We start from the raw sequence: 25,920 nt of genomic DNA on the forward strand, positions 1-25,920 counted from the left end.
CAGCGCTGCTCCAGCCTCTCTTTGGAATGTCTTTACACTCACTAGCAGGAGGAACATAGAACCCGACCTTGAATCACAGATTCTGAATACAAGTGTTCATATTAATGGTCTCTCCTGTTAGGTCTCCAAACTACACCATACATACGGAAAGGATGCAAACTATTGACCCGGTGATTGAAGGGACCAAGATAATGATTTAAACAAAACTTAATCAAAACGGGATACAAATGTGTACAGCAGAATTCTTCTTCCAGGACACATAGCCAGTCCCAAAGAATGGGTCCCTTGGGCTCAGCTCTAGCTTGTAGCCAGAGGCTGCTAGGTATGTTTTCTTAAGCTGTAGGGATGTAATTTCTACAGCACGACAGCTTTGTCCGACACCTGCAGCACTTCTGCGTGTACGCATGGTAAATGTACGCAGCTTTCCCTGTGGAGCTCACACCAGCAGGTGGAGCCTGCTTGTCACCGAGGGAGTGGGAGCGAAGAAAGCAATCTGACAGAAACTGCTTACACTGCACTGTTTTGCCGTTTAGACTCTAGATACAAGAAGATGTGGTTTTGATCATGCTTTTCTTTTAATGTAGTGTTGCATTTATTGGTCTAGGTGCTGACATAACTAAGCCCTTTTATAATGGTTTTAATTTTCTCTACTCACATACAGAGGCTATGGAGATCCAGTCTGGTTCAGGGGGAATATCAATATTTAACTTGATGGTATCTCACATTTGTGAAGACACCTAGAAAAAAATGGGGTCAAATCACACCATCACCTCAAAGGACTCATTGCTCAGGAGAACAAGTCACACTGTTCTTCACAAAGAGGGGGAAGACCTGACCTGTGTATTATGCTTCCGTACTTGAGCTTACACTCTTGAAGACAAGTGCATCAAAAGCATTACATTGTTCTTTCAGGATGGCTTCATGTTCCTGGCATCTAATTCATGTATATTGTTCTTCAAATTCTTCTAAAGGAAGATAAAGAAAGCCTTCTGCAATTAAAGAAAGCATAAAAGGATTTCTTTTCCAGAAACATTTATTTATTTATTTTTAAATAGTGTTCTTTTCTTATAAAGCAGCTTTTCAAGTCATGTTCCCTTAACTGCAGTGTCTTTGGCATTTTCCTCCTAGAACTTTCTTATACAGTGGTATAAAATGTATTTTATTTTTTTTTCTTTACAGAAAAATAAGTATTTAAAGCACAAATTAATTCTCTGAAGTATTAAATAACATACCAAAAACTTTATCAAATCCATTACATACACTAATGGGACAAAACCTTGTTGTGTATGTGCATAGTAATTATATACACATTTTTAGCTTAGATAAATTAGTGCTTTGAAGTTATCAAGGAAGCTTTACAAAATATCCAAATGCACAATTGCAGTATTACCAGAATTTGTCACACTATTTGTAGAATTTACAATGTATACATTGCATTTAAAAACCTCTGCCTGAATATGCAAACCAATGACTTTTTTATACATCTATTTTTGAATTGTTTGCAAAAAGACAGGATTTTATACAATTAAATGTAAGTCACTTCCCAGATTTCATGGAATTAAGAACTCAATATGATGATAATTACCCCCTATAGGAAAACACATCAAATAGTGAAAACAGTGGCATCATGCACACAGAAACTAAAATACAGTATGCGAGTGAGCAAAATGTCACATCCTTTCAGTTGCACTGAACACGTCACTCATTCCAAAGCAGCATTACTGTAGTGAGCAAGCTCTAAAATAGGACTTATTTTTCTTATTTTTGTCAGTGTAGTAGAATACATACATAGAGTATGCTCAACTATTAAACAAGTAGTCCTTGCATTCAACACTTCACATGAAAGGATTCCATCCAGGTTCCTTTTCTCACAGAGTTTAAGAAATTTTACAGCTGTTTCTTGTACAGTTTTTTGGTGGGCTCTGTGGCGGACGGATAATTTTAGCTTTCTTTAAGCTGTTCCTTTTATTGATGTTGCTGGAAGTGAGGGAATATGAGCGTCCATGCATCATCCTGGCATTAAGGCCGTTGGCCATGGAGAAGGATTTGAGATGGCTTCTTAAGGCAACAGGGAGAGGGAGCTTGTCAACAAGATGCACAGGGGTACAGGAAACTATGGCACGGCAACAAAGGTCTTGCAGACTCAGTACTTGAAAACAGACATAAAACTTGCATTATAATAGCACGCTTTTGTCAGCCACATGGCAGCAGCATACCCAGCACTCTGCATGCATGCTTTACTTAGGATGAATTCTTGTTCCTCCTCCCACCCCGTTCTCACATCTGTATTATTCAAAAAATCTACTGCTTCAAGTTCTTAGTTGTGTCACAATACTTAGATGATTGAGAATGCAAGATCTAGGAAAGAGATGTTTGTTATTCCCTACAAAATCAAGAGCAGGTTATACCCGCATATATATTTTCTCTGTTTATAAAGCTAGTTGTACAAGATTCCTGGTTCTACTTATTAATGTTTTTGCATCAGTTAGCCAAGTAATGATCCTCTGGAAATTATTTTATATTAAGGGAACCACAAGCCTTTGCTAGGACTACATTTAAATATTTTCAGCGTATTTTGCTTACCCTTGTTTGGCCTCCACAGTCTGTCCATTCCATGTCTCATCAATACTATTCTTGCTAGCTCAGTAAAGGACTCTGTAATATTGAAATTACAAAGTGGACTGACTTCAAAAAAAGTCATGCCCAGCCTCTCAGCATAGGCTTGTGCTTGTTCAGTAGATACTTGGCGTTTGAAAGCTAAGTGAAGGCGGTTTCCAACCAGGATTTTTGGTACACCAGGAGCATGCTGAGGAAAGAGAAACATTTAAAAAAAAAAGAAAAAAGTTTAGCTCATTTCCCCCTTCCATCAATTAAAACAAACAAAAGCTTTCTCACGATTTAAAGACCAAGTGGTACGTTGGACAAGATGATCACTAGAGGTCCCTTTCAGCTTAAATTATTCTATGATTCTCTGATCAAAAAACATCCCTTCCTCAGAGAAAAGAGACTTGCACAGATGATGTGGCAAATCCATAGCAAGAGTGGGACTACAATATGTAATCTTTGCCCTCCATATGCCTACTGTCAACACCTTTAAAGAAATCAGACACTTTAGCCGATATGTTTCCTACATTCTAGAATTATAAACATAGAAACAAAATGGTAAGCTTGGCATCTTGGATAACTCTGTAGTAAGCATTGCCTGCAAATGCCAGTAAAAACAGCAGAAAATATCATAAGCAGTCAGTCTGAGTCATCTGTTACAGACTAGAGACAGTCTGGGACTGTACCTTACCTCATCTATTTCTTTTATCCATCGATCAATTCCATCAAATGACCAACGATTGGTGATGTCATACACTAGAATTACTCCCTGTATAAAATACATATATAATTAATTTAAAAAAAATGTAAGCTTAACAGAGTTACAACACAGAAAACACTACCTGCAAATTCTCTGATTCTGAAATTATCTTATAAGATGCTGAGAAAACCCTAAATGGAGCAGAAACTCAACATCCTATGAAACCATGCCATCTCTCTGTGTAGATTACTGATATGGTAAGGGGCAGAAAACCTGACTGTTGCTTTGAACAATTCTGTAACATAACCTATGTAACTCATCAGAACCAATACACGTAATTAATAACAGCAATACTTTGAAATCTGAAGCTATTGTGACTTTTAGCGTCTGTTTTTCAAACTCATTTCATTACAAGTCATTACACTTCATTATATTTTTTGACTTCTCCTCATATCTCCTGTTACTCTTGACAGTTCTGTTACCAGTTTATCTTACCTGACACACAATTTAAAAAAATAGCATTAGCATATTTATTCGCATGATTAAAGTATGGTAACAGGCTTAAGTTGTTGATATAGCCAACAAGAAGACCTGAGAATACATATCATCATGCTTTTTTTCTGGTTCAACTTCATTCTCAATCTCATTGATTTCAACCCCTTCCTCTCCTTTCAAAAAAGGGAATCCTGCCCCTTGTTATTTCCCAAGGCTCATGTTATCTTCACTGTATTAGCGGATCTGCAGACAATCCACAGGTGAGCTACAGAAGCTGTCACAATGGTTTGCTAACGCTTCTTTCATTCATCCAACAACCATTACCTGGAGGTACTTAGCTTACCTGAGCACCTCTCGAGTATGACCGAAATATGGTGCAGAATCTCCCTTGCCCTGATGTATCCCTAAAGAAAATACATTTAAAATATTATTTAAAAGAAGTAGGTGACCTCCTACATTAAGAGTCCAGCTAGATTAACCCATTTGTACTGATCAATATCACCTCTTATTCCATTAGTCATGCAATAGCAATCACTAATGTATAAGAGCTCTTCTTGCTCTCAGCAGTTTCCCCCCAGTGGCATTCTGTCCTTTCCTCTACATTTTTCAGATTTCTCAGGATGAGAGGACAAGAACTTCAAATTTTATTCTTGTGATTGCCCTTGGAAAACAAAGGCTACTAGTCAAGTGCACAACATATGCCACTAGACATTGCATTTAGCTCAGCTTGAAGAAAGGTTGTTTTCACAGCAGAAGAAAAGTGGGAGGAAACAATAGCTATCACCAAGGAGACTAATGGGAAAACACAAAATTCTTGATTACAGCAGCAATAGTTTATCATGAGCCTAGTATGATGAAGGAATCTTTACAGAGATATAGAGAGCACAGATTTTCAGAAAATCACGCACACAGACAAAAAATCACTGCATGAAGAGTTCAAAAGCAAAATTTTAAAGAGTGCAGAATCAGGTTGATAGTGAAGGGTGTAGTAAGAAGCGAAATTCCATACAGAATTTTTGAGATAGATTACAGATCTTCAAATGCAAGGCACATGTTTTTGTACATGGTCAACAGTAGAAACACTTCCAATCTGTTATTTTTGGGAATCCAAAGAACATCCTTTCCCTTCACAGAAAGGATTGAGACATCTCTTTCCTGCCTGCTTGTCAGATGAGCTTTATGTGGTACTTTTACTAAGCTATACAAAATGGAAGGCAGAAGAAGAAAAAGAAAGTAGGTGAACAAAGTATCAAGTAATCAAGACACCATATGGCGGAGTACTATTACATGTCATTACATTTAACATTTGAAATGTTATCTTAAAATTCTTAAGGGCAAAAACAACCAACATAGAATAAATTAAAAATAAATCTGACAGGCACCCAGACATTTAATTCAAGTATTATAAAAAAAAAAAAAAAATCAAACAAAAATAAACACTGACATGAATTGGTACAAGATCATCCATTTCTTGGAGGAAAAGGATATAATCATAACAACTCATTTTGTATTCTTTTGTGCCTTTCTCCTGCATTTATTATGCATCTCTCATTCAGAGAAACTGTAGTGTTCCCCATTACACATGAAATAGCTAGAAAAGGAGGTAAAGACTAAGTAAGTGACTTGCTCAAAGCGCTAGCTATATGGATCATTCTTCCTCATTTGGCTAAATATTTCTGATGTATAATGGAGACCTCATGCCCACAAGAGTTATATTCTTTGTATCTTTGAAGTATAAGTCATAAGGAAAGGCAGAACACATACCAGAGTTGTAGCTTGATTCGTCGGCCATCCAGAAGAATTGTTGTAGTCTTATAATCTATACCTGTGGGGAAAACAGTCATGGAAGTCTTAGATCAGCTTGCACGTGCACAACATACATACAGACAGTTACAGACTTTGAAGAAGCTGACCATAAACCAAAAGATTTTTCACCAGTACTTTATGAAGTGAATATAGAGAAGAATAACTTGTTAATGTAAAGTTCTGAAGATCTTGTATTATTTAAGCAAGGTCCAGAAATCAAAGCAGATTTCTCACGTTGCCTTCGTGTTGTTAACCAATCTGTTTTATTCATTATCATGACAATATAACATGCTTCAAGTTTTATTTCTTTTCAACAGAAAAACGTAGGTGTTAGCCTTTCCTCTCAAACATATGTTGTGAACTAAATGCCATTCTCTTCATCTGTTCCTCAGCTTTACTGCCTCTATTATTTATTCCTTTCTTATCTGCTCTAACTCACAGACAGCTCTTACAGAGTGGGTGTAGAGGGCGTACACATGCCCCCCTCACATAAAAGCAGTAGATAGTGCAAGAAGAGGATGTTATCTATACACGCACACATTACTTAATCTATTAATGTAAAAAAAAAAAACAACAAAAAAAAAACCAACATATTGATACATTTAGCTTAGCTTACATCTTTATTGTTCATCTTATAGCCTTTGCAAACAATCATCAGTGACCTATGGCACTAGCTTTTTTAATGCTAACTTGGCATACCAGGTTTTAAACTAAGTAAAAATAATCTGGAGTCTAGCTTTGCTGTTTTCCTAGTCAGAACAGGCAAACAGGTGTCTCCTTCCCCGTGCCCCCCCCCTCCCCCCCGCATTAAATTAGGGGGGACAGGAGCAATCAGCAGCAGTTACGTAGCTACAGTTGACCTCTGAAAATATCCACCACCATGCCAATGGTCAATGGCTTTGAACACTGTGCTGCAGTACTGCATCCACAAAGTGCGTAATTATAAACATTAAAAGAAAGAGAGGCCTTTATTTTATTAAATGCTATTTGAAAAGTGTGCATTCAGTATTAACATGGTGCAGCCAAGCAACAGGTTCACTGGTAGATGTGTTCTCACGCTTTCTTAACTATGACAAAGCCAAATAACTTCTTGAATTGAACATTTATTCACAGTCTTCCAAAGGAAGTTATAAAAGCATTAAATCTCTGAAAATGTACTGAAATGTAATGAGACTCATGCTTTGAAAAACAGGGATGTTTTATTTTCTGAATGTAAACAAAATGAGGTGAGAAAAACACACTGACAAGGAAAAACAAATGGATGGGGAAGAGTGTCCTAATTACTACTAAAGATTTCAGCAAATCTTCATTAGAGGAAGAGGGATGACAGTGGTGAAGACGATCCTGCTGATTGCCTGTACCCTTGCTGCAGGCAGACAATTACAAAACACTGCGGGGGCGTGGAGAAACTCACTGCATCCCAGGAGAGTACTGCTGGGAAGGAAGAAGGCAACAAACTGACACAGCAGTGGAAGTACCAGCACTTGAAAAAATCTATATATACCAGGGTTTGTATTGATGCACAGATCAAATGCTTACTAACAAGATTTTTTATTTTTTTTTTTGCTGTACTTAAGTGGAGAAAAAGAAGTTTGAAAGTTTAATAAGAATTGTATTAATTACTTATACTGCTCTTCCCAAGGAACAATTCAGCGCAGCATGGCACATCAACAACAGACAACCTGTCCTGGCTGCAAGCACAGCTCTGGAGAGGCAACCACCACGCAGGAAGTTTGCTCTCTGCCTGCAAACACGGCGTGGTCACCATGTTCACAAAATGGACTTCCTTCTGCTCCTTCAGGTCGAGTACTGCCAACTCCTACCAGCTGTCATGAAGAGGCCCCGAAAGCAGACACTGTTAGCCAGTTACCTCTGTTTTTATCAACAACAAATAATAGGTTTAAAGGGCTCTGACATGGTAAGCAGTCACAGAAAAGGAAGCTGTACCTGTCTCCCTTTCCACAAGGACAGGAATTTGTCAAGAGTAGGTCCGGAATAAAGAACTGGTGTCAAATTACCAAACAGAAGTTACCACAAGGTAACAGCTGGCATCCGAGACAGCTTTCCTGGTAGCAACAGGCAAACAAAAGAGATGCTGCTTTAGTGCTTCTTCTAAAATTTGCACCACTCTAAGCTGCTCAAATGGCATTTGCCATGTGCAATTGAAAAATACATGTATGCTATGTGGGACAAATGAGATTTGAGCCCATTTTATGAAAGCAATCAGAAACTTAAAATCACTGAGTTAAAAAACACAAGACACTTACTCTTTGAAATAAAGGAAGGATGCCCTATCTCAGGAGATGTTCTCCTAGTTAAAAATTAGGATAAATTCTTGCTCAGAGATCAGTGTACAATTACCCTGTGCAGCCATCTCCAAGTTACAGTCTCAAGACAACTCACTTGTACAAAACCATCACTAATTTCTCTTCCAGATTAGACTCCAAGGGACTGTGAATGCTTTTATTACATAGCACGACAGCATCGATTCCTTTTCATAGGATACCTGTTGTAATACAGGTACTAAGGCATCCACTGAACCAGGTTCTTTATCTCCACTACAAATAACTCCACTAATTTTCTGTTTTCCTAAGTGTAGAAGTTTACATTCGTAGAATAAATAGCTCATAGTCAAAACAACTTGTAACAATATTAGCAAAATGTTTTTACTTCTATAATGTATTTGCTGATATTATTAGTAGAGTTAAAGCAACTTTAGACTTCACAAGGTGAAAAATTTTAAAACAACAAATTTCAAAGGACAGTTGCACTGTAGTACTATTATTTTTAATGATTAATTGGCATAACTTGTTGCATAGTTTACGTCATTTCTATCAGGAGCAGAAACTGTTAAACATCTGCCCAATCTGAAGACCAAGTGCAACAGAGGAGTGAGTCACCTTGCTGTAGCCCCAAAGAAACGGGTACTCATAGTCCTGAAAGCAGGGGCATTTCTTAAGAACCAGAAGGCGAGAGGAATTTACTGCTACCAGGGTCCTGGGAAGGAAGAAGCTAGCAGTGACCAGAGAGATGGCAGAAAGCAAGCTCAAAGAAGCCTTCCTGGTGTGATACGAAGACAAGGTGAGTAAGCGGGAAAACAGAGGCATGGCCACCCGTAGTTCAGTCACACGCTATCAGGAACCGTATTTCAGCAATGCCACTTCACTGCCTGCAGGGTATTTTACTTGACTCACATCTGCCTACAGCTCCACTCCTCTCATTTCTTACAAACTGATGAGGACATGCTACAGTCAGGCAGGAGTATATTAGAGCGAGCTCTCTTGATGCAGACCTTCCTAGGCTGGCAGCAAAGAGAGGGAGCTGAGTTCTTCTGAGCATGTCCATCCAAATCAGAGACTGGTTTGATGCTGTACCAACCTGCAGTGACTAGACACACACCGAGCTGAAAGGTCACCAACAGCAACAGTGGGCATTTCAAGCCTCTAGCTTGCTGCAGTAATGTGAATTGAAATGTCTCCTGCCTCTAGTTCAGGCTCTCATCTGTGCATTTGAGAAGAGAATTTAAAAAAATAAACCAAAACAAACAACAACAAAAAATCCAGCAATTTTCAGAAGATTTATTTTCATTTATTAGTCAAAACATTCCAATTCTCCAGTAGGATTAAGAAATAGTCAAATCCACAAACCACAAGCAGAAATAAATAAGTATTTTGAAAAATCAAACCTACAGACAGAGCCTTGGGACACTGAACAGACCAGGACATTAAAATTGTTTGTGCACTGAAAGAACAAGTTTCATCATTTCAGAAACTCTTGAAAACACAAAACATAGAGCAAACCCTGCATATCACTACAGCACTGGTTCCAGCATCCTGATATTTCTCAGAGGGTGAAATACCTCCACTAGTTTCTCTAAAGTGAATGAAGAGGCACATGTTTAGCCAACCGTGACACATCCCACACAGGGACTGGACATCCTGCATTCTGCTTAAAGACCTACTAAACACAGAAAAATCAGTCCTGCATAGCTGGAGGATACACAGCTGAGCATGCTCGACACTACAGACCACACACTACTGCAAGTCATTCTTGTTTAGCTGCATATAAAGCAAAATATTACATCTTTTCCCTTAAATGACATGCATAAGACATGCCTGAAAAACACACTACCCATCTTTTATGGGTTTCTCTTTGGGGTTTGTGGGTTTCTCAAAAGATTTTTGAAGAGATAGATTCAGAAGCGTGTTCTTCAGCTGTTGTACAGATAGAAGCAGTTGATAACACAACCTGCATATCGCTGCAATTAGCATTTATGATTAAGAATCAAAACAAAAAGTCTTTTCACATGAATCATCAGGAACAGCATGCAGCTATAACAATGAGACCAACAGATGTGGATTGTGCTGTTGTACAAATCAAATGTCCTTCCAGAACATTATTCACTCATTTAGTAAGACAGAATAGCTTTGTTGGGATACACAAATGAAAAGTATCTCCATAGAAGAAAGGGGAGAAAAAGGCATCTAAATAAATAATTCAACTTTGTGAAGTGAGCCAGAAAAACCTCTCAGTGCTTAATGCTTTTGTGTGTTTTTTTTTTAAGTCAAAATTATCTACCTAAAGCCACAAGTTGAAATTAAATAACCTCAAACAAGCCACACCCCTTGCTGGAGGTTTTTTTTAATTGAATTGCTTTTTGTTATTTTTTTCCCCTCAAACACAAAATGAGTAACTAGAGAACTGAAAGAAATATTACCAGATCCAGGAATGGAGTAAAATTTACAAAAAAGAATTTGGCTGTTCGGTAACAACTGCACTAAAGAGGAAGCCATCCTCTCAGCACTGCTGCCTTGTAGCCATTGCCGTGCTATCACTTACGCTTCGCTGCCTACACTGCAGTCACGTCAACAGTGATTATTTGAAGGTCTCTTGTGAATTTTGGTTTCTCTTGAAGCTTATAGCTGTGTTCCTGAATTTCCCGTTGTCTCTCTTTAGGGCAGAATCCTGCAATCATTTACATTGCTCATTTTACGTTACACCAAAGGCAAGGTTGGTTAGCCAAAGATCTTTTCTGTTCGGTTTAATAACGGAGGTTCGATGACTGACTGTGTGACGACCAGCCAGTCTCAGCTTTGCAGCAGTGAAGAACTGGCTCGACTTGAACAAAGCTTGAACACAACTGAGTACAGACAAACCATTGGTCATATTTTGATAATAAGACAACATTCTACCGAACAAACCCCAGACTGGTCCCTCCGAATTTTTCAAAGGAATTAAATGTTAGTCAAATATTCTAATGTTTTGGAGCTTGTTCTGAGTTTTCTTTGGATCTGCATTTCAATTTAACAAACAAACCTTAACCACTGCTTTGCAGTGAAAGACTTTATTCAGTGCTACATTTGTCCCTACAAACAACACTTTCTGTATCTGAGAAAGTACAGAACACATTACTTTGTCTCTGAGCCTGGTGTACCCTTAAATTTTACTTCACACTGAAAACATCCTTCAAAGACTGTTGACCACACCTTGAAAAAATAGTTTTAGGTTTCGGAGAGTGCTTAAAAACATTTTCTCACAGGCATGACGAGAATTCAGTGGTCCCATTGCTTCCCATGTTATCTCCTTTTCATATACATTAACAATTACAGCCTGATGTTTCTCTTCAGAACACCTCTGTGACTATCTCCAACATATTTGGCAAGTGACACAGTTTCCAACTCCATTCATTTATCATCCCAAGCAAGTGGATCCACATCATGCTTTTGATTCAAAATTCATTGAAGCTTTAAAAACTAAGCCCAATGTTTCAAACCTCCTGCTGCAAAGATAAACTCCTGACAATAAAACTGGTCCGTGTCTTGTGACATGTGAGTACAAAGGTCAGGTTATCTGACAGCCATATTTGCCTTCTGCTTGCAATTTCAGAATAACCATCATTTTCCAAATTCCAGTCTCTTGTATTACACTTAATTACTGCAATAAAAGCCATCTGTTTGAAGAGCACAGATTGCCTATTCACATTGAAATGGGGACACTGAAATTCTGGATACAAACTGTCTTCTTCAACTCATTAATCAAGTCATAAACCACAATTAAACTTAAGTCTTACACATAATTCACTCATTTTAAGATGTGACAATTTTCCCATCTATTTTCAAAAGAGATTTATATCAGACAGCTCCAGCTTTATGTTTAGCTTTGTTTATGGTCAGACATGCCAATTAGAAAGCCACCTTTAAAAATCCAAGCAATCCTTAACGATTACACTGAAGCTTTCTATGGTTGCACATTTTTAGGGCATCAGGTCAGAATCGGAAGGTCTCTGTGCACTTCTAGCTGGCTCTAGTCCAGATGGTTGTCCTCACAACCAAAGCAAGTGGCACAGCAGTAGGAAGTTTGTTGCAACTTTATGGCCTACCTCCAGTACTAACTTGGAAACCATATTAACAACTGAACCACTGCAAAACCTGCATAAGCCGCAGAATTTAATTAGGCAGAAGCAATACCTGAATAAGTGTCTGCTCACTCTCTTACCAGCATTAGCAAGTCAACTAAAGCCCACACTTTGCATGTTTAAATCATGCCCTCCCCCAAAAAGAATAGGCAAACAACTCTTTAAATATGTGATTTCCTTTTTTAAGATCATACCTTAGTTTGCAGCATTTCTGCTAAGATAGCTAAATGAAAAACTACACATTCAAAGCAGACGGTTGCTTGGAAAGAAGAAAACACTATTTGACATAACTAGCTAACTATCAACTTTTAACCAGAACTTGTAAGCAATTCATTTCTATTCCTATTAAGAGGAAAGGAAAATAAAGATTCTGAGATCATGCTCCATTTTCATCTGTCTTAAAACACACTTGTCAACAAATAAATAGCCTCTTTTATAGTCTAAATTTATTTTACATGAAGAAAGAGAAGTGTCCCCATCCTCCAGGTCAGGAAGAAGCAGCAACTACAAGCTTCAGTTCATCATTTCCTTTCTCCCACTCCTCCAAAAGAAAAGGATATCAGAGGCACACGGTAAGCTTGGTAACTCAAATGTTTGCTACAGGTTGCAGCTTACATCCTCAGATGAAAGCTACGATATATAAACATGTTATTGTTTATAAACAGGAGCACTGCAGGAAAAGGGAATGCTATTATTAGCATTATGAGGAAGGGTGTCATCCTTTGCTTCAGTGCATTTTATTAATAAGCTTGAAAGAAGAGATTCATCTATCAATCCCAGGAACCTCTTAAGTGAGATGTTTATTCCTCATCCCCTTATTTCCTCCACGGATGTGAAAAATTAAATGGAAACAAGGAGCCCATGGTGCTCATTGATCCCAGAACACCTCTGGTGCCTTACAGATTGATCTTCTGCAACTCGATCCAGCTGCTACTGTACAGCCCCACATGATGCACTACTGACTAGTGAATCTGCATGAAAAGTCCGTGTCTCCAGAGCTACAGACCAGACTGGAATGGCTGTCACCAGTTCTACACAGAAACGAGGACCTGACAGAACACTGCATTACGTGCTAAGAGCGGTCTGACAAAGACACAGGGATGAAGACGGAGCTAAAGCAGGGACAAGACACTGAAGAGGAGAGGCTGAGAAGGGGAGCTGACCAGAAACACAGAGCAAGGAACCTGGGGGAACAGCCAAGAGGCAAAGGGCAAAGGACAGGTAGCAACCAAACTGTAACTGACCAAGGAAAGAAGCAGAGGCTTTCAAAAGGACACAGCTTGAGTGAGGTGAAGAGAGAAGGAAAACAAGTTAACAGTCAAATTCTAGAAAAGGGGGCATGCCTTCCTTCGAGATCAAAGGTGTAGGACTTCTGGTCCATTTGATGGTCATCTTTCCTGTGATATGACGTAGCACCACTGAATTTGCATTAGAAATTAAATTCTCTGTTATCAAGCACAGTTAAAAAATAATAATTATCCCCCCCATGTGATCTTCTCACTGCTGCTGCTGCTGTTCACCAGTTCCTACAAGAGTTGGGCTGTATCATGAAGGAGGTTCCTTTGTATGTATCAGTCTTGTTGTTAGCAAGCACCCTCTCTTCCTAAAAACCTGTTCCATTACTTTCAGAGAGCATCAGCTCTCAAGGGCAGTCTATCATTCACAGTCTCACCATGTCCCCTACACTCCCTGCAATTCAATAGTTTCAAATATGATTCTTTCACATCTCTTGAAACATGCTCGTAGCGCAAGCAATGGCTAAGATGTGGAGCTCTGCACACCTGTGGCAAGTATCATGAAGAGAATCTTGGCCAGGCTACAATAACTGACCAGAAAAAAAGTGGAATAGGTTTTAGGTAAGAATTGATCGTCCAATGCTCCTAGCGTGTGTGGATATCTTCTTGGTGCAGTAATTCTTTATCCCATAGCTTAGCAGGTAGGGACAAATCATCCTAGTGCGTGAGAAAGAGCAGAAGTCAGGGTACATATCTTTTACAAAATCTACAAATCAAGAAAGAAATAAGAGCAGCTACGCAGAACTTGCCCTCACTTACATGTTGAACGCTAGGTTGAATTATGGCCAGAATCTGGAAGGAAGAATAGCTTAGAAACTACTATAAAATATTAAAACCAGATGCAGTATTTCACATTTTACAACGTTTTCCAAAAAGAGAACAATGACCTTTTCTGTCTTGACACTTCATTAGCAATAAACCAGTTCAAAAATACTCGGCATGAGAAGAATCCCAAGACCATCCAGTAGCCATTATTGCGAGTGATGGGCCTAGAAGCTCACTGTGAACAGTTGCAAACTTCTCCAATATTTCCCTAGGCTTTAAATCAAGTCTCAAATAAATGCTTCTGAAAAGTTAAACCACCACTATCAATTAAGCATATCAATATATCATACCAATTATAAAATCAGAATTCTGTTTCAGAAGTATATTGCCATATATTATGAAAAATATGTGATATAACCAAGATTTGCAAAAAGAACTCCCAAAAAACAAGCTGCCATCAGTCCTCCCAGAATTCACAGCAGTATTTGTCACCAAGTAGTAAACTCTAACAGAACAAGAGATCTAAAGTACCGCTGTAGGGAGAAAGTGGGGGAAAAAAAAGGTAATTTCTTTCCCCACCCCATGAAGCACTGCATGTTCAAAGAGGAAAAAAGTTTACTTAAAAATAATTCTTTGTGCTGAACAAGTAATGAATTCTGTTATTATGAAGAAGTAGAGATCAAAGCTGGAATTCACAACAAGTAGGTGTAAGTGCAATAATTCTGCTTTAAAGATACCAAAGACTAAAATTAATAGCATTATTTAAAAATTACTGTGGCTTAAAAGCTATATTCCAGAAAGCATACAGCCACCATTTCCAAAGCACAGATACTTGAAGAGCTTTCAAACTATGCCTCCAAACAGAAAACCAATTGCACTTCTTCAATTTGAAATTCCACGCAAAACACATGCTGCAGTAAAGTGGACTTTATAAGTAACGTTAACAAGAACTCAAGGAATTACCAAGTCACAATGCATCTCCCATTATGAAAACGAGGAAAACTAAGTCTGGCTTGGATTGTGTTTCCAGTTCTCTCCTCTTCTCCTCCCCAGATATTCCAGCAGAAGAGCTGCCAAAATTATAACTGTACTCCTTTCCCAGGAGAAAAACACAAAATGCTAGCAAGCAATCATTTGGATTTAAAGGAGAAAGACAGACTATACAGATATAAAGCTCTTGTTCCACTCATCATTTAGTTGGTTTCAATTTTCCATGACATCTAAATAAACTGATTTCATTGGAATAGGACACAGGAAATTTCAGGTGGGAGCAAACTCAGGAGGTCATCTAGCTCAACCTCCTACTCAAACCAGGATCAGCTAAGAGAACTGGAGACCCCTCTGCACAACCTGTTTCACAGATTGACTGTCCTCATGGTTAAAAAAAGTTTTTTCCTCTTACCCATTCTGAATTTCTCGTTTCAACTTAGATCTGTTGTCTCCTAAGCTCCCACAACATACACAGCCTGTCTGTCCTCTCGATGGCCTTCTTATGGGTACCAGAAGGCTGCTCTTTGGTCCCCTGTAAAGCTTTCTTTTCTCCACAGAGGTGACTCATCAGTCTGCGACCAAACTTCATTTAAATTATTAGAACTGCAGACTTTTCTTCACTCAAAAACTATGTAATTACTTTTCTCGTAGTCCTCTGCATAAAACTACCCTGTCTTGCAGATGTTGAAGACAAAGTGAAAAGACTGTCTATAAGATTCCAGTTCTCAAACACCATCGGATTAAACTCCTGTTTGGAGACAAAAACTAGTATTTATACAGAAAAAATATTATGCTACACGTATCCTTGGACTCTAGAATCTTCTTGCTCCAAGACTAGCATCACTATATAATGGCTGTTTCTTATCCAAACTGAAAAAGAAAATAAAGTTAAAAGTTTAGAGGTTTTGAACTTGATTAAAATTCCATTTATCATACGTCTATTTTATCAGGTGTGTGTTCAAGTTGAACCATGATTTTCTAATTCTGAAGTGGTTTGAAAAGCCAGGGTTGTGCTTTATGCAAACATCACTTGGTGTATTTACAAAATCAAACACAGAAAAATGAGAACAGAGCCCTGACTCACTGAGATGATGCAGAGTGAATAGGGATAGCATTTCCTTGCTAAAAGCAACTAGAATGGAAATACACATTTCCAGCTATCCATGTAAAGATTTTGCACCACAACTCTCCTTATATTGACTCAATTATTCCACTGAATGCATCAGCTACATGAGCTTCTTTTCCTCAGTCTGGACTTGAGTGAGCATTAAAAAGGCTGCCAGACCTGCTGGGTCTCTTCTGGGCTTTCCAGCTGGCAGCTTCATATTTCACACACTTATATCCCATTTTAAGGCACCACATAAAGTCAGCTTACAAATAAAGTATAAGGGCACAGGAGTTGCATTAACACATCACTGTCTCTAAAATTTTGAGGGGATAAGTTATTTTATTTTGAGGTCTATGGACTAAAGTATCCCCGCCCCCCCCCCCCTTTAAATTAAACTGTTGCTTTTTTATTAATACAAATACATTTTCTGTTTCATACAAACATCTATAATGGTTCACTTTCTATAATAACAGGCAAATTCAATATACATTCCTCAAACAGACTTATAACCATTCCTTCAGTATATTCTTTCAGAGCACAGAAGCATTCTTTGCTGTTTCAGCTTTGCTGATGCGAGATCACAACAAAACCTATCGGTGAGGTTGGAGCAAGGCTCACTGCACGAAGGCTTAGGCCAGAGGAGAAACGAGAGCAATGGCAGGAGCACAACAGTGAGTTGCAAGTAGTCAGGCTGTAGTGGTCAAATCAAGTGGTCAGTGGTCAAATGCAAGTGGTCAGGCTGCTTCTGAATGTGTCAGAGATCAGCTGCAATTCATCTGAGGCAAAGGTGTCACTCTTGGATTGCAGCTCACTTTTAAATGTTGCCGCATGTTCAGTCTCTAGCTTTACATAGTCACACATGTGGGATTTGAACTAGCCATGTATTAATAACTGGGGCTTTTATTAAATAGGTTATCCTCCTCTGACCCAAGAACAAAAATAGCTTTTTATAAAAGCCATTTCTCCATGTGTATAAAAACACATTTCTCTACACAGTTTTGTGTGCTGAAGCACACTTAAAAAACATGTACTGTTTTGACCAACACAATTAAAACAGATATGGATGGCATTGGGGGGTTATATTATATGAATATGAAACTGTGATCCAGAAATAACTTACTTGGAGATACTCCGGATAGTTTGATTTTGCATGAACTCAAGCCATCACTTCTTAAGCTCTTTTAAAAACAGTTTCAGGCACTTTGTTATTTTATGCCTGATAAGACACATGCAAATCTCCATTCTAGAAATTCTCAGCACAGTTACTCTACCTCTGTATGTTAAACTACCAGTTCCTACTTCGAAATCCAATGTTCCAAAAACATTTTAATGTCCAAGGTAACTCTGGAGTAACAGCCTTGGCTCTCCTAGCTACATCATGCTCACCACCTATCGCTTAGCCACCTCCATCTCCAGGTAACACTTGCTGGTTCTGCACAGTGCCCTCCCTTTGATGGCAAATCCCATGCAACAAAGAAAAACTGCAAAGCTGTTATATCTGCTTTCAGCTTAGCAAAAAACTATATTTCACAAGGAATAAACAGCTTTCCCATTTCCATGCTTCTGATAATAAACATGATTCCCAAATCCTTAATCTTCCCTGTTTACATGGCTACAGAGCAGCCGCAAATTACTGACCTGACAAATGTTTCTGTCTGTGTGTAAGGGTGTTTTCACTGCTAGATCCTTCTTCTCCAGATGGCAAGCAGTTACCTTTCTGTACTACAGGATTCTCTCCTTGCCTTGAGCACACTTAGGAAATTTTGTCCAGCCAATCTGAACACTGTAAGAACCGATTCCTTCGTTTTACAGCCCTTAGGGCTCAAAAAAACCCACGCCTCCTGCAAAGAACAACCAACAAGATCCTGAGAAAGTCTCAGCTGAACACTGTACATGTATTCCTTTTACCAACATGCAGACAGATTTACGGTCTTATCAACATCAAACAAGAAGTCAATTACACCAAGAGCGGGATGCATCACATTAAAGCCCTAAGGCAGCTGTTCAGTACACTTTGTCACTCGGCACGACCTGTTATCGATGGCACTCTCTCTTCTCTTCCTACCCCACCCAGCTCAATGAGGATGCTCTCCTGCTTGCTGCAAGCTCCTGTAAAGCTGGGAGCGACGCTGGTTTCTGGACCTTTAAACCCTCTCCAACCCTGGGCAACATGAGAATGTAACTTCCTAATAATTAGCCTGTAACTTTCCACAGATTTGAGCAGCAGTGTAGAGACATAACCAATTGTTGTGAAAAACAATATATTTTGGGGACTTTGCCCCAAGCAAGTACTAGATTATAGTCCGTACTGAGTTTACTTTACCTTTCTCAAGAATGGACATTTAATATATGTCAGTAAATCAGTGTTTTATTTGTAACAGCTTCATTTAGCCAATGAACTTGGAGCATCTGCCTACTTAACCAGTTCATAGTTTCATGTTGCAACATATGAAAACATAAAAGGGAACAATTATTTGTCCAGATGCGTTCCACTGTATCAACAGATTTAGATATGGATGAAAAAAAGCATAGCAAGCACAAAACAAACATGCTTGGTGTATTACACTTGAGATTTTCCTTAAATCAAACTAGCATAACAAACACTAGCTCATGTCAAGTATTTTGTGTAAATACTGTATCAGTTTTCCGTATTTTCAGTCTCACATTAAACAAAATCCAGAAGAGCTGAATAAAATGGGATGGAAATATAACTTTTAACACTTGCCAATTTCTACTCTTAATCCCATTTTCCATTCTTGTTATGTTCCCAGAACAAAAACAAATTTAAAGCAAAATGTAATTTAACCAACATATTGGTTGTAAAACTTCATCCTGGCACAGGCAAACACGATTTTGGTTAGGCCAAAGCAGCTTAAAAGGACTCAATTACTTTGAAGTCTGACCACTTTTCAAAATAACCTGGACTTTTTGTTTCATGTTGCACACCTGTCTGGGAGCCTCAGGGTATTATTATTATTTTTTTAAGTCACTTTCCCACTCTTGCATATCTGTGAAAAATTAGGGGGAAAAAAAAAGGACACCAGTAGCCCAAGGGAAATGGAGACAGGCAGTACACAGAGCTATTGAACAGGCATGAGAAAGACAAAGAATAAAGTAAGCTGTAGTCTCTTTTGCCACAACAATCTGAAGTATTACTTGTAGCAACAGCAGATATCAAATTCAGACATGTGAGTACACGTTGGTCTTCGGCAGGAATCTGAAAAACATTTGCATGATTTGCAAGATTTTAAGGCTTCTTCTTTCTGAAACTATACAACACAATAATATGCTTGACCAAAAATTTTGTTTTCTTTGGTCTTTTTTTTTTTTTGCTGTTGCTGTTGAATAGGCTTTGTTAAGAGACATAAAGGGCACCTATTGAAAAAGAACAAGCTAGACAAATACCTGATTTGAACATGTGCACACAGGGTCAATGCTGCACCCCCCTTCTCCCCACTCCCCCCGCAAAAATCCACCAGCATTGGTAGGGTGAAGAGAGAGCTAGGGAGAAAAGTACTTCAAACCTACTGATAAAGCCAAAGAAATATTAATAACATATTAAGCTGAAGAAAGCTGGTTGAGTAGAAAAAAAGTGTATAACAAAGCAAAACTGATTTTTGAAAGGTTCAAAGAAACATATGAAAACCCATAAACTGCTAAGCAAGCCTAGGATCAAGCCAGGTGAACATTTGTTGTTTCAACAAATGCACAAGACCAGCTAACACTACAAACAAACCAAAAAAAACAACTAAGTTGGACCTGATAATCACAGAAGATGCTAAAGGACCCTTTACTACACTGATTATGAAGAACGAAGACAAAGAGTTAAAAAAAAAAAAAAAAATTGGGGCTCAAGTCTGCTGCCACGTATCAGGGAAAACACTATGCACTAGTCTCATGAGACAGGCAATTCTTAGCATGATAAAGTAACACAGGAGTTAGCATAAGGCTCCAAACTTGAGATTTGAGGAGGGAGACAGGTACATGAAAAGTACCGAAGAAGAAAACCAATCTCAATTAGATTATAAGCTTTCTTCTTTTACAAAGGGCAAATTTTCTGTCTAAGTAAGAACAAAGGGAACGAAGCCAACCTGGGATCCACATTCTCAGCTACCACGCACCTCTCCTAAGTGACTGTATTTTACAAAGAATTGCTATTCTGCAGCGCTGTCCCGTGGAAGAGACAAAATCCAATTAATGGTGGTGATAAAGGGAGAGTTACTTCTATTTTTCTGTTTCAAACACAGTGAAAGGGAAAGAGCAAGTACAGAGTGGGTAGCTCTTTCTGTTACTGAACTTTTCACCTGCACAGTTTTCACCTCTGCATTAGGCTTGCAAGATACCAGGACAGGCCAACATGACCTAAAAATTTGTCTGTGGGGAGGTAAGCAGCAGACAAGCATCCCAGCCAACGATTAACACCAAGTATTACTCACCAGCATCTTTTTAAGCATTCAAATAAGACAACCCTTACCCAGGAAGTTCTCAACCTAAGGACAGGGGAAGACAAACAACTGTGACAGGAACTTGAGGACATATACGTAAAATGGTCACTAAGTGAAAGAAGATGAAAGAATTTGTCTGTTTTAACCTGATGTTCCTGCAAGAAAAGGAGTAGGAGTACATAGGTTTGAGCAATCATTCCTTGCAGTCCCTGCAATGAACAATCACACTGCGAGCACAATTTTCTCTATTTTAATATGAAAGAAAACACAGAATCAAGCTGAATAAAAATCCGTTAGCCTAAGACATCAAAATATTGTTCTACCTAGTGACAGCACATCTCAGGTATTACGTTCTAGTCTAGAAGCAATTATTTCTTCTGAATATATTCTGCTGATAGATTAATGATACTTAAAAGCAAATTTTCTGCAGCTCTCTAAAATAATTTTTGGGCAGTTTTTCCTACTAGGTGAGAGACCAAGCGTGTCCAAGCTATTGTAATTTCAGTTTTAAGCAAAACGTGGGAAACCCATAAAGGCAGGTTATCCAGACCACTAACCATACTGCTACCTGCCCGTCTCCAGGATAACTGCTTCCTAAATCATCTCTGTCAATCACGCTCACCAACACATATTTCAAGGCAGTCCTTACTTTGCTATGTTAATAAAGCTTTTTCCCTTCTTTTCAACCCAGAGCCCTTCAGTCATTAAGAAGAATTTAGAGACCAAGAGACTGTATTCCTTCTTAATAAAAGCATTTTTATTGTGCGAAATGCTTTCATGCCATGGCTTGTGGACCAGCAGCAGCTTGCAGGGACTTGACTGATCACACGATGCTGGCTTGCCTCCCGGCCTCCAGATTTTATATCTCTTTTGTGTACCGACAAAAAAGGAGTAAGACATATGATGCTGTATTTTCCCAGGAATGAGAGAGATGGCAGGTTTATTTCTGAAGAGTTAAGAAAGTGTCTGTGAAAAATTAATTTGTTGTTTATATTATTAAAGTTTGAGCCCATACACACGAGAAGAGACAGTTACATAGCTCATAGCTACACACAAAGCCTTCAGGCATCCAATGGCTAAACGGAAAAATAGCTAACCACCACATCAAAACCAAAAGAAACACAACACACTGTTCTAGTCAGCTCTGGGTTTTACTTTATCTTTATTCTCCTTGTCTGCTTAGCTGTCTTTGATGCTGCTGAAGACGACCAGCAGCCCTCTTTGCTGAAGTGTCCACCCTCACTTAGTCTTTCTTCAACCTCTCTTAAAGTCCTGGGGGGCTCACTTGGATTCTCCTCCTTCCCCAAGGAGCAGTCACAGGCTGTTCAACACCTTGTCTTTTCCTATAATTCCTTTAAAAATAGTCTGTGTCTACTTCTGAGAGCACTGCAGTGCATCTTGCTGGTACCTTCCATCGCTTTGCACAGAAAAGTACCCTAACGCTACACCAAAGCTAAATTCTAATGTTTCGTCCTCAGCTCTAATGCACCGCTGTCCTTCCTGAAACCCAGCACTGTAACCCCATGTCTGCATCCTAACCACCCGTTATAGCTCACTCCTTCCAAACTTCTCAATATTCATATTCTCACCTTCAATTTTAGGAAGTTACTGCAGCAGGAAGAGCCTTTTTCATGTTGCTGTGAACAACAAATTCTGTCTTAAATGTTCAAATTCAAACAACTGCCCAAATGCCCCTCCTTCATCACGCTGTTCCTTCTCATTTTCAAGGCCCTTCAGAGCTCTTCTCTCACCACAAATGCTCTCATCTCTTACTGCATCATCTCTCCCCTCCAGAGCATATCAAAGCTACTCCCTCTCATCAAGCTCTGCAACAAAGTTTTGTCATTTCAAAGCTTATACACGTGGCACATTTTGACTGGACCCATCATACTCCTAGACTTTCCAATTCAGAGACCTAGTTGGTACTATGAGATTGGAAGATCCTAGCCAGTGAACTAAGGACTTGAAAGTGGTCAAAAAAAGTCCGTTTATCAAGCTTTTAACTGAAATAAATAAATAAATAAATAAATAAATAAATAAAAATGTCATAACACCAACAGGATGTTTAGTTCTCTCCCTTTCCCTGCATCTCTATTTTCATAGCCTGCACAGATTCCCTGCAGCTGCATCCTATGTTGCCATGCTCAAGTGATGGAGGACAGGCTGAGGGGATCCAGGCAGAGTAGGGCTATCAGGTACAGAGCCCAAAAATAAACTGGGCGGAGTCCAGGCAAGTTCAGAAGTGTTCCAAGTTTGGCGCATTCGAGAACATCATACACTGAAGAATAAAGAAATGGATTAAGACCAAGAAAATATTTTCTACAAACTTTCACAGTTTAAGTCAACATCCTTCTTTAAGTGAGATGCGGTGGTATGCTATGATCGTGCAAACACTGGAGCTCAGAATGCTAAGAAAATTCTTAAATATGACACTAGTTGCACAAAATGTAAAATCAGATTATATTCCATTACAGTCTCCTTTTACATCCTCTGCTTTATCTGCCCTGCTCTTTTAACTCCCACCCCTCTTTTCAGACATGCTCATATTCTCCTGGCTAAAACCTCCTTTCACTCTCTGTGAAACACAGACCTTTGCACAGCACAGCTCGTGAGGACCTGAATTTCTCTAACCCTGTATAGTTAAGATTGATAAATAAGCTGATGCTAAATAAGCATAGACTACAGTCTATGAAGCTGTCTATGAAACATAGTACTTACAACCCTGTATGCATATAAAGTTATTAATAACAATTAAGAATTTCCAAGCTGCATGTTAAATACTTGCTAAGTAATTCTAAGAGAACATTTGTATTTCTTGGCTGTCAAGAAATACATTCACAGAGATAGCGTTAGCCACGCAATTTAAACACTGTTTAAGAGCAAAGCACAAGTATCACAAGGTTTACACGCAGAAGACCGAAGACCTATGAGCTTGGGAGCAGGTCAAACATTCTCTCTCTGTTACGTCAAGATACATTGGAGACTAAAGTGCTTCTTCAGCAGAAGAATTTATAAACTTAGACTGCGAGTACAGAAGGCGCCAGACTCCACATGCTCTCCCCAAGCTTCTGTCCCTGTTCTCCAACCACTTGCAGAGCACAGAGTGAGCAGACTTAAACATCCCAAGAAAGTAATTTAGCAAAACTACTAGGCAAACAGCTTCAAATGCATGCTGATGCCTTCAAGGTGCAATGTGACTCATAAGCAATCATCCAAAGAACTCTCCTCCCCCACCCACTCCTTCGCCTTGAATCAGTACTATGAACCCACCACAATAACAAACCCTGAGTCAACGCAAAGCCTTCCAAATGAATTAACCAGTCACAGACTCATGCAAGCAGTAATTTAAAGCAATGGGTAATTTTACAACATAACTTGCTTTTTAATATCCCACGCAATATTTTTGCATGAGGAAGAAAATTGCGATCAGAGAGTTGTGCTCTAGGAAAACAAGGCTGGGGAAGTGAAAAGACTAGGAAGAGATAGAAAGTAAAAAACCCTTCTAGCAAAGCCATTATAATCTAGCTTTACATCAGTTTGCAATGAGCACAACTCTTTATTCTGCAGGGAGAACACATCTGGCACGGAGGAGGCTCTTCAGTATCGCCCTTTAAAAAGCTGAAGCAAAAGGACACGCCGCGAACGTGAACCTTGGTCTTAAAGGGCTGCTCTTCTGGTGCGAAAAACATGACGGGGCGATAAGGGAGAGAAAAACCTCCTTTTCTGCTCTTTCAGTGAAAGCAATCTCACGGGATACACAGTTACTGATTAACAGCGCTCCTTTACTAGAAGATTTTTGTCAGGATTTGCTTTTTGGGGGCTGGCGCTGGCTGACCTTTGGGGTCCCTTCCAACCCCCTTCACGACCCCGTTCCCCCAAGGCGCCTCAGCGACCCTCGTCCCCCATCTTCCCTCCGAGGCGCACCTCAGCGCCTGGCCCCAGGCAAAGCCACGTCCCCCAGCCCGAGCCGCCCCTTCCCCATTAGGGGGAAGCCCCCAACCCCAACCCTAAACCCTAACCCCAACCCTGACGGCGCTCACCGGCGGGGTGCCCGTAGGGGGACTCAGCGGCGCCTCCCTGCAGGCTGCCCAGGATCTCGCCCTTGCCCACGTCGCTGTCGCCCACCAGCAGGAATTTCAGCAGGAAATCGTAGGCTCTCGCCGGACTGCCCGCCTGGCTCATCCTCCGCCGCGGCTCAGCTGCCCCGGCCCATGCCCTCGGGGAGCGGGGCTGCCGGGCTGCCGCATGCCCGGGGCTCGCTGACGGGAGGCGACGGCGGCGGCGGCCCCGTCCCGCTCCGCCGGCAGCCTCCCGCCGGCCGCTCTCTGACAGAAAGCGCAGCCCCGCCCCCCGGGCTCAGCCATTGGGCGGCTCAACTCGGCCCCCCAGTTGCTAGGGCGCTCTGAGGATGCCATTGGCTGTCTCGCCCATCAATCGCGGGGAAGTCTCCCCGCCCCACAGGGGCGGAGGACTGCGGCCGCGGGTTCGAGTCCCAGCCCAGGCAAAACAACCGCTGAACTATAGAGCGAGCAGGAGGGGAAATGCTCACTTTTCGTGTGCCACGAGCAGCAAAATACACTCAGGAACTTTCTAAAATTAGGTGCAGCAATGCATCACCTCTACGTCCAGATGCTGACAGGAAAATCTTCCTCCCCATAGTGCAGGCGTTCACCCCCCAAGCTCAATGCCAGGCCTTCGTGACTGTCTTCTTGTTGGTTTGTAGCCTATCTACCAAATATGATTTGAAAATTTAAAAAAAAAAAAGCAAAACACCCCTTCAAAAAGGCCTCAGGCCTGCTAGCCCTATGTACTTCCCAAATACGAAGAGAATATTTAGTATAGTCAAATTGGTACAAACACACATTTGTACAAAGACAGAAAGAAACAAAAAATAGAGCTGCGTGCAGAAGGTGTCACACCAGGTAGAAACGACAGCTTCATGAAATTTAGGGCTTTATTTTACTGGAAGAACCGCCCCACACAGGGACACACAAACACTGCCCAAACTACATCTAATTCCAAGGAAGTATTTACATGTACATTGGACCTAGTCTGCATTATCTACAGCCAAACATAAACCTTAATTGAAATATGTATGTGTATATCTTATATTTCTACTCAAAATAAAAACCAAGTCCTTGACTAAGAATATCTGTTTGTATGGATATGATGCAATGTCAAGTTATTGATCTCTGGGAGAAAAAAAAAAAAGTCTTAATGTGCTTATTTCATGATTGCAAAGAAAGGTGTCAACTCATAAATACCACGGTATCATTCCTTGCTGTTATTAATACAGT

The 25,920-nt window shown here is 39.8% G+C and overlaps 1 protein-coding gene across 1 annotated transcript; it reads right to left on the bottom strand.

Moving 5' to 3' along the window:
- Positions 1-1,061: 1,061 nt before the first annotated feature.
- RAB40B (RAB40B, member RAS oncogene family) lies at positions 1,062-24,929 on the bottom strand. Its single transcript, XM_032199916.1, has 6 exons — positions 24,664-24,929; positions 5,564-5,624; positions 4,143-4,203; positions 3,296-3,373; positions 2,584-2,806; positions 1,062-2,149 (listed from the first exon to the last, which is right to left on the bottom strand). Exons 1-6 carry the CDS (start codon positions 24,803-24,805, stop codon positions 1,878-1,880), a joined length of 837 nt encoding a protein of 278 aa, XP_032055807.1. The 5' UTR covers positions 24,806-24,929; the 3' UTR covers positions 1,062-1,877.
- Between the last annotated feature and the right edge of the window lie 991 nt (positions 24,930-25,920).

Source organism: Aythya fuligula, chromosome 18 (assembly GCF_009819795.1).
Source record: "Aythya fuligula isolate bAytFul2 chromosome 18, bAytFul2.pri, whole genome shotgun sequence".
NCBI classification, from domain to species: Eukaryota; Metazoa; Chordata; class Aves; order Anseriformes; family Anatidae; genus Aythya; species Aythya fuligula.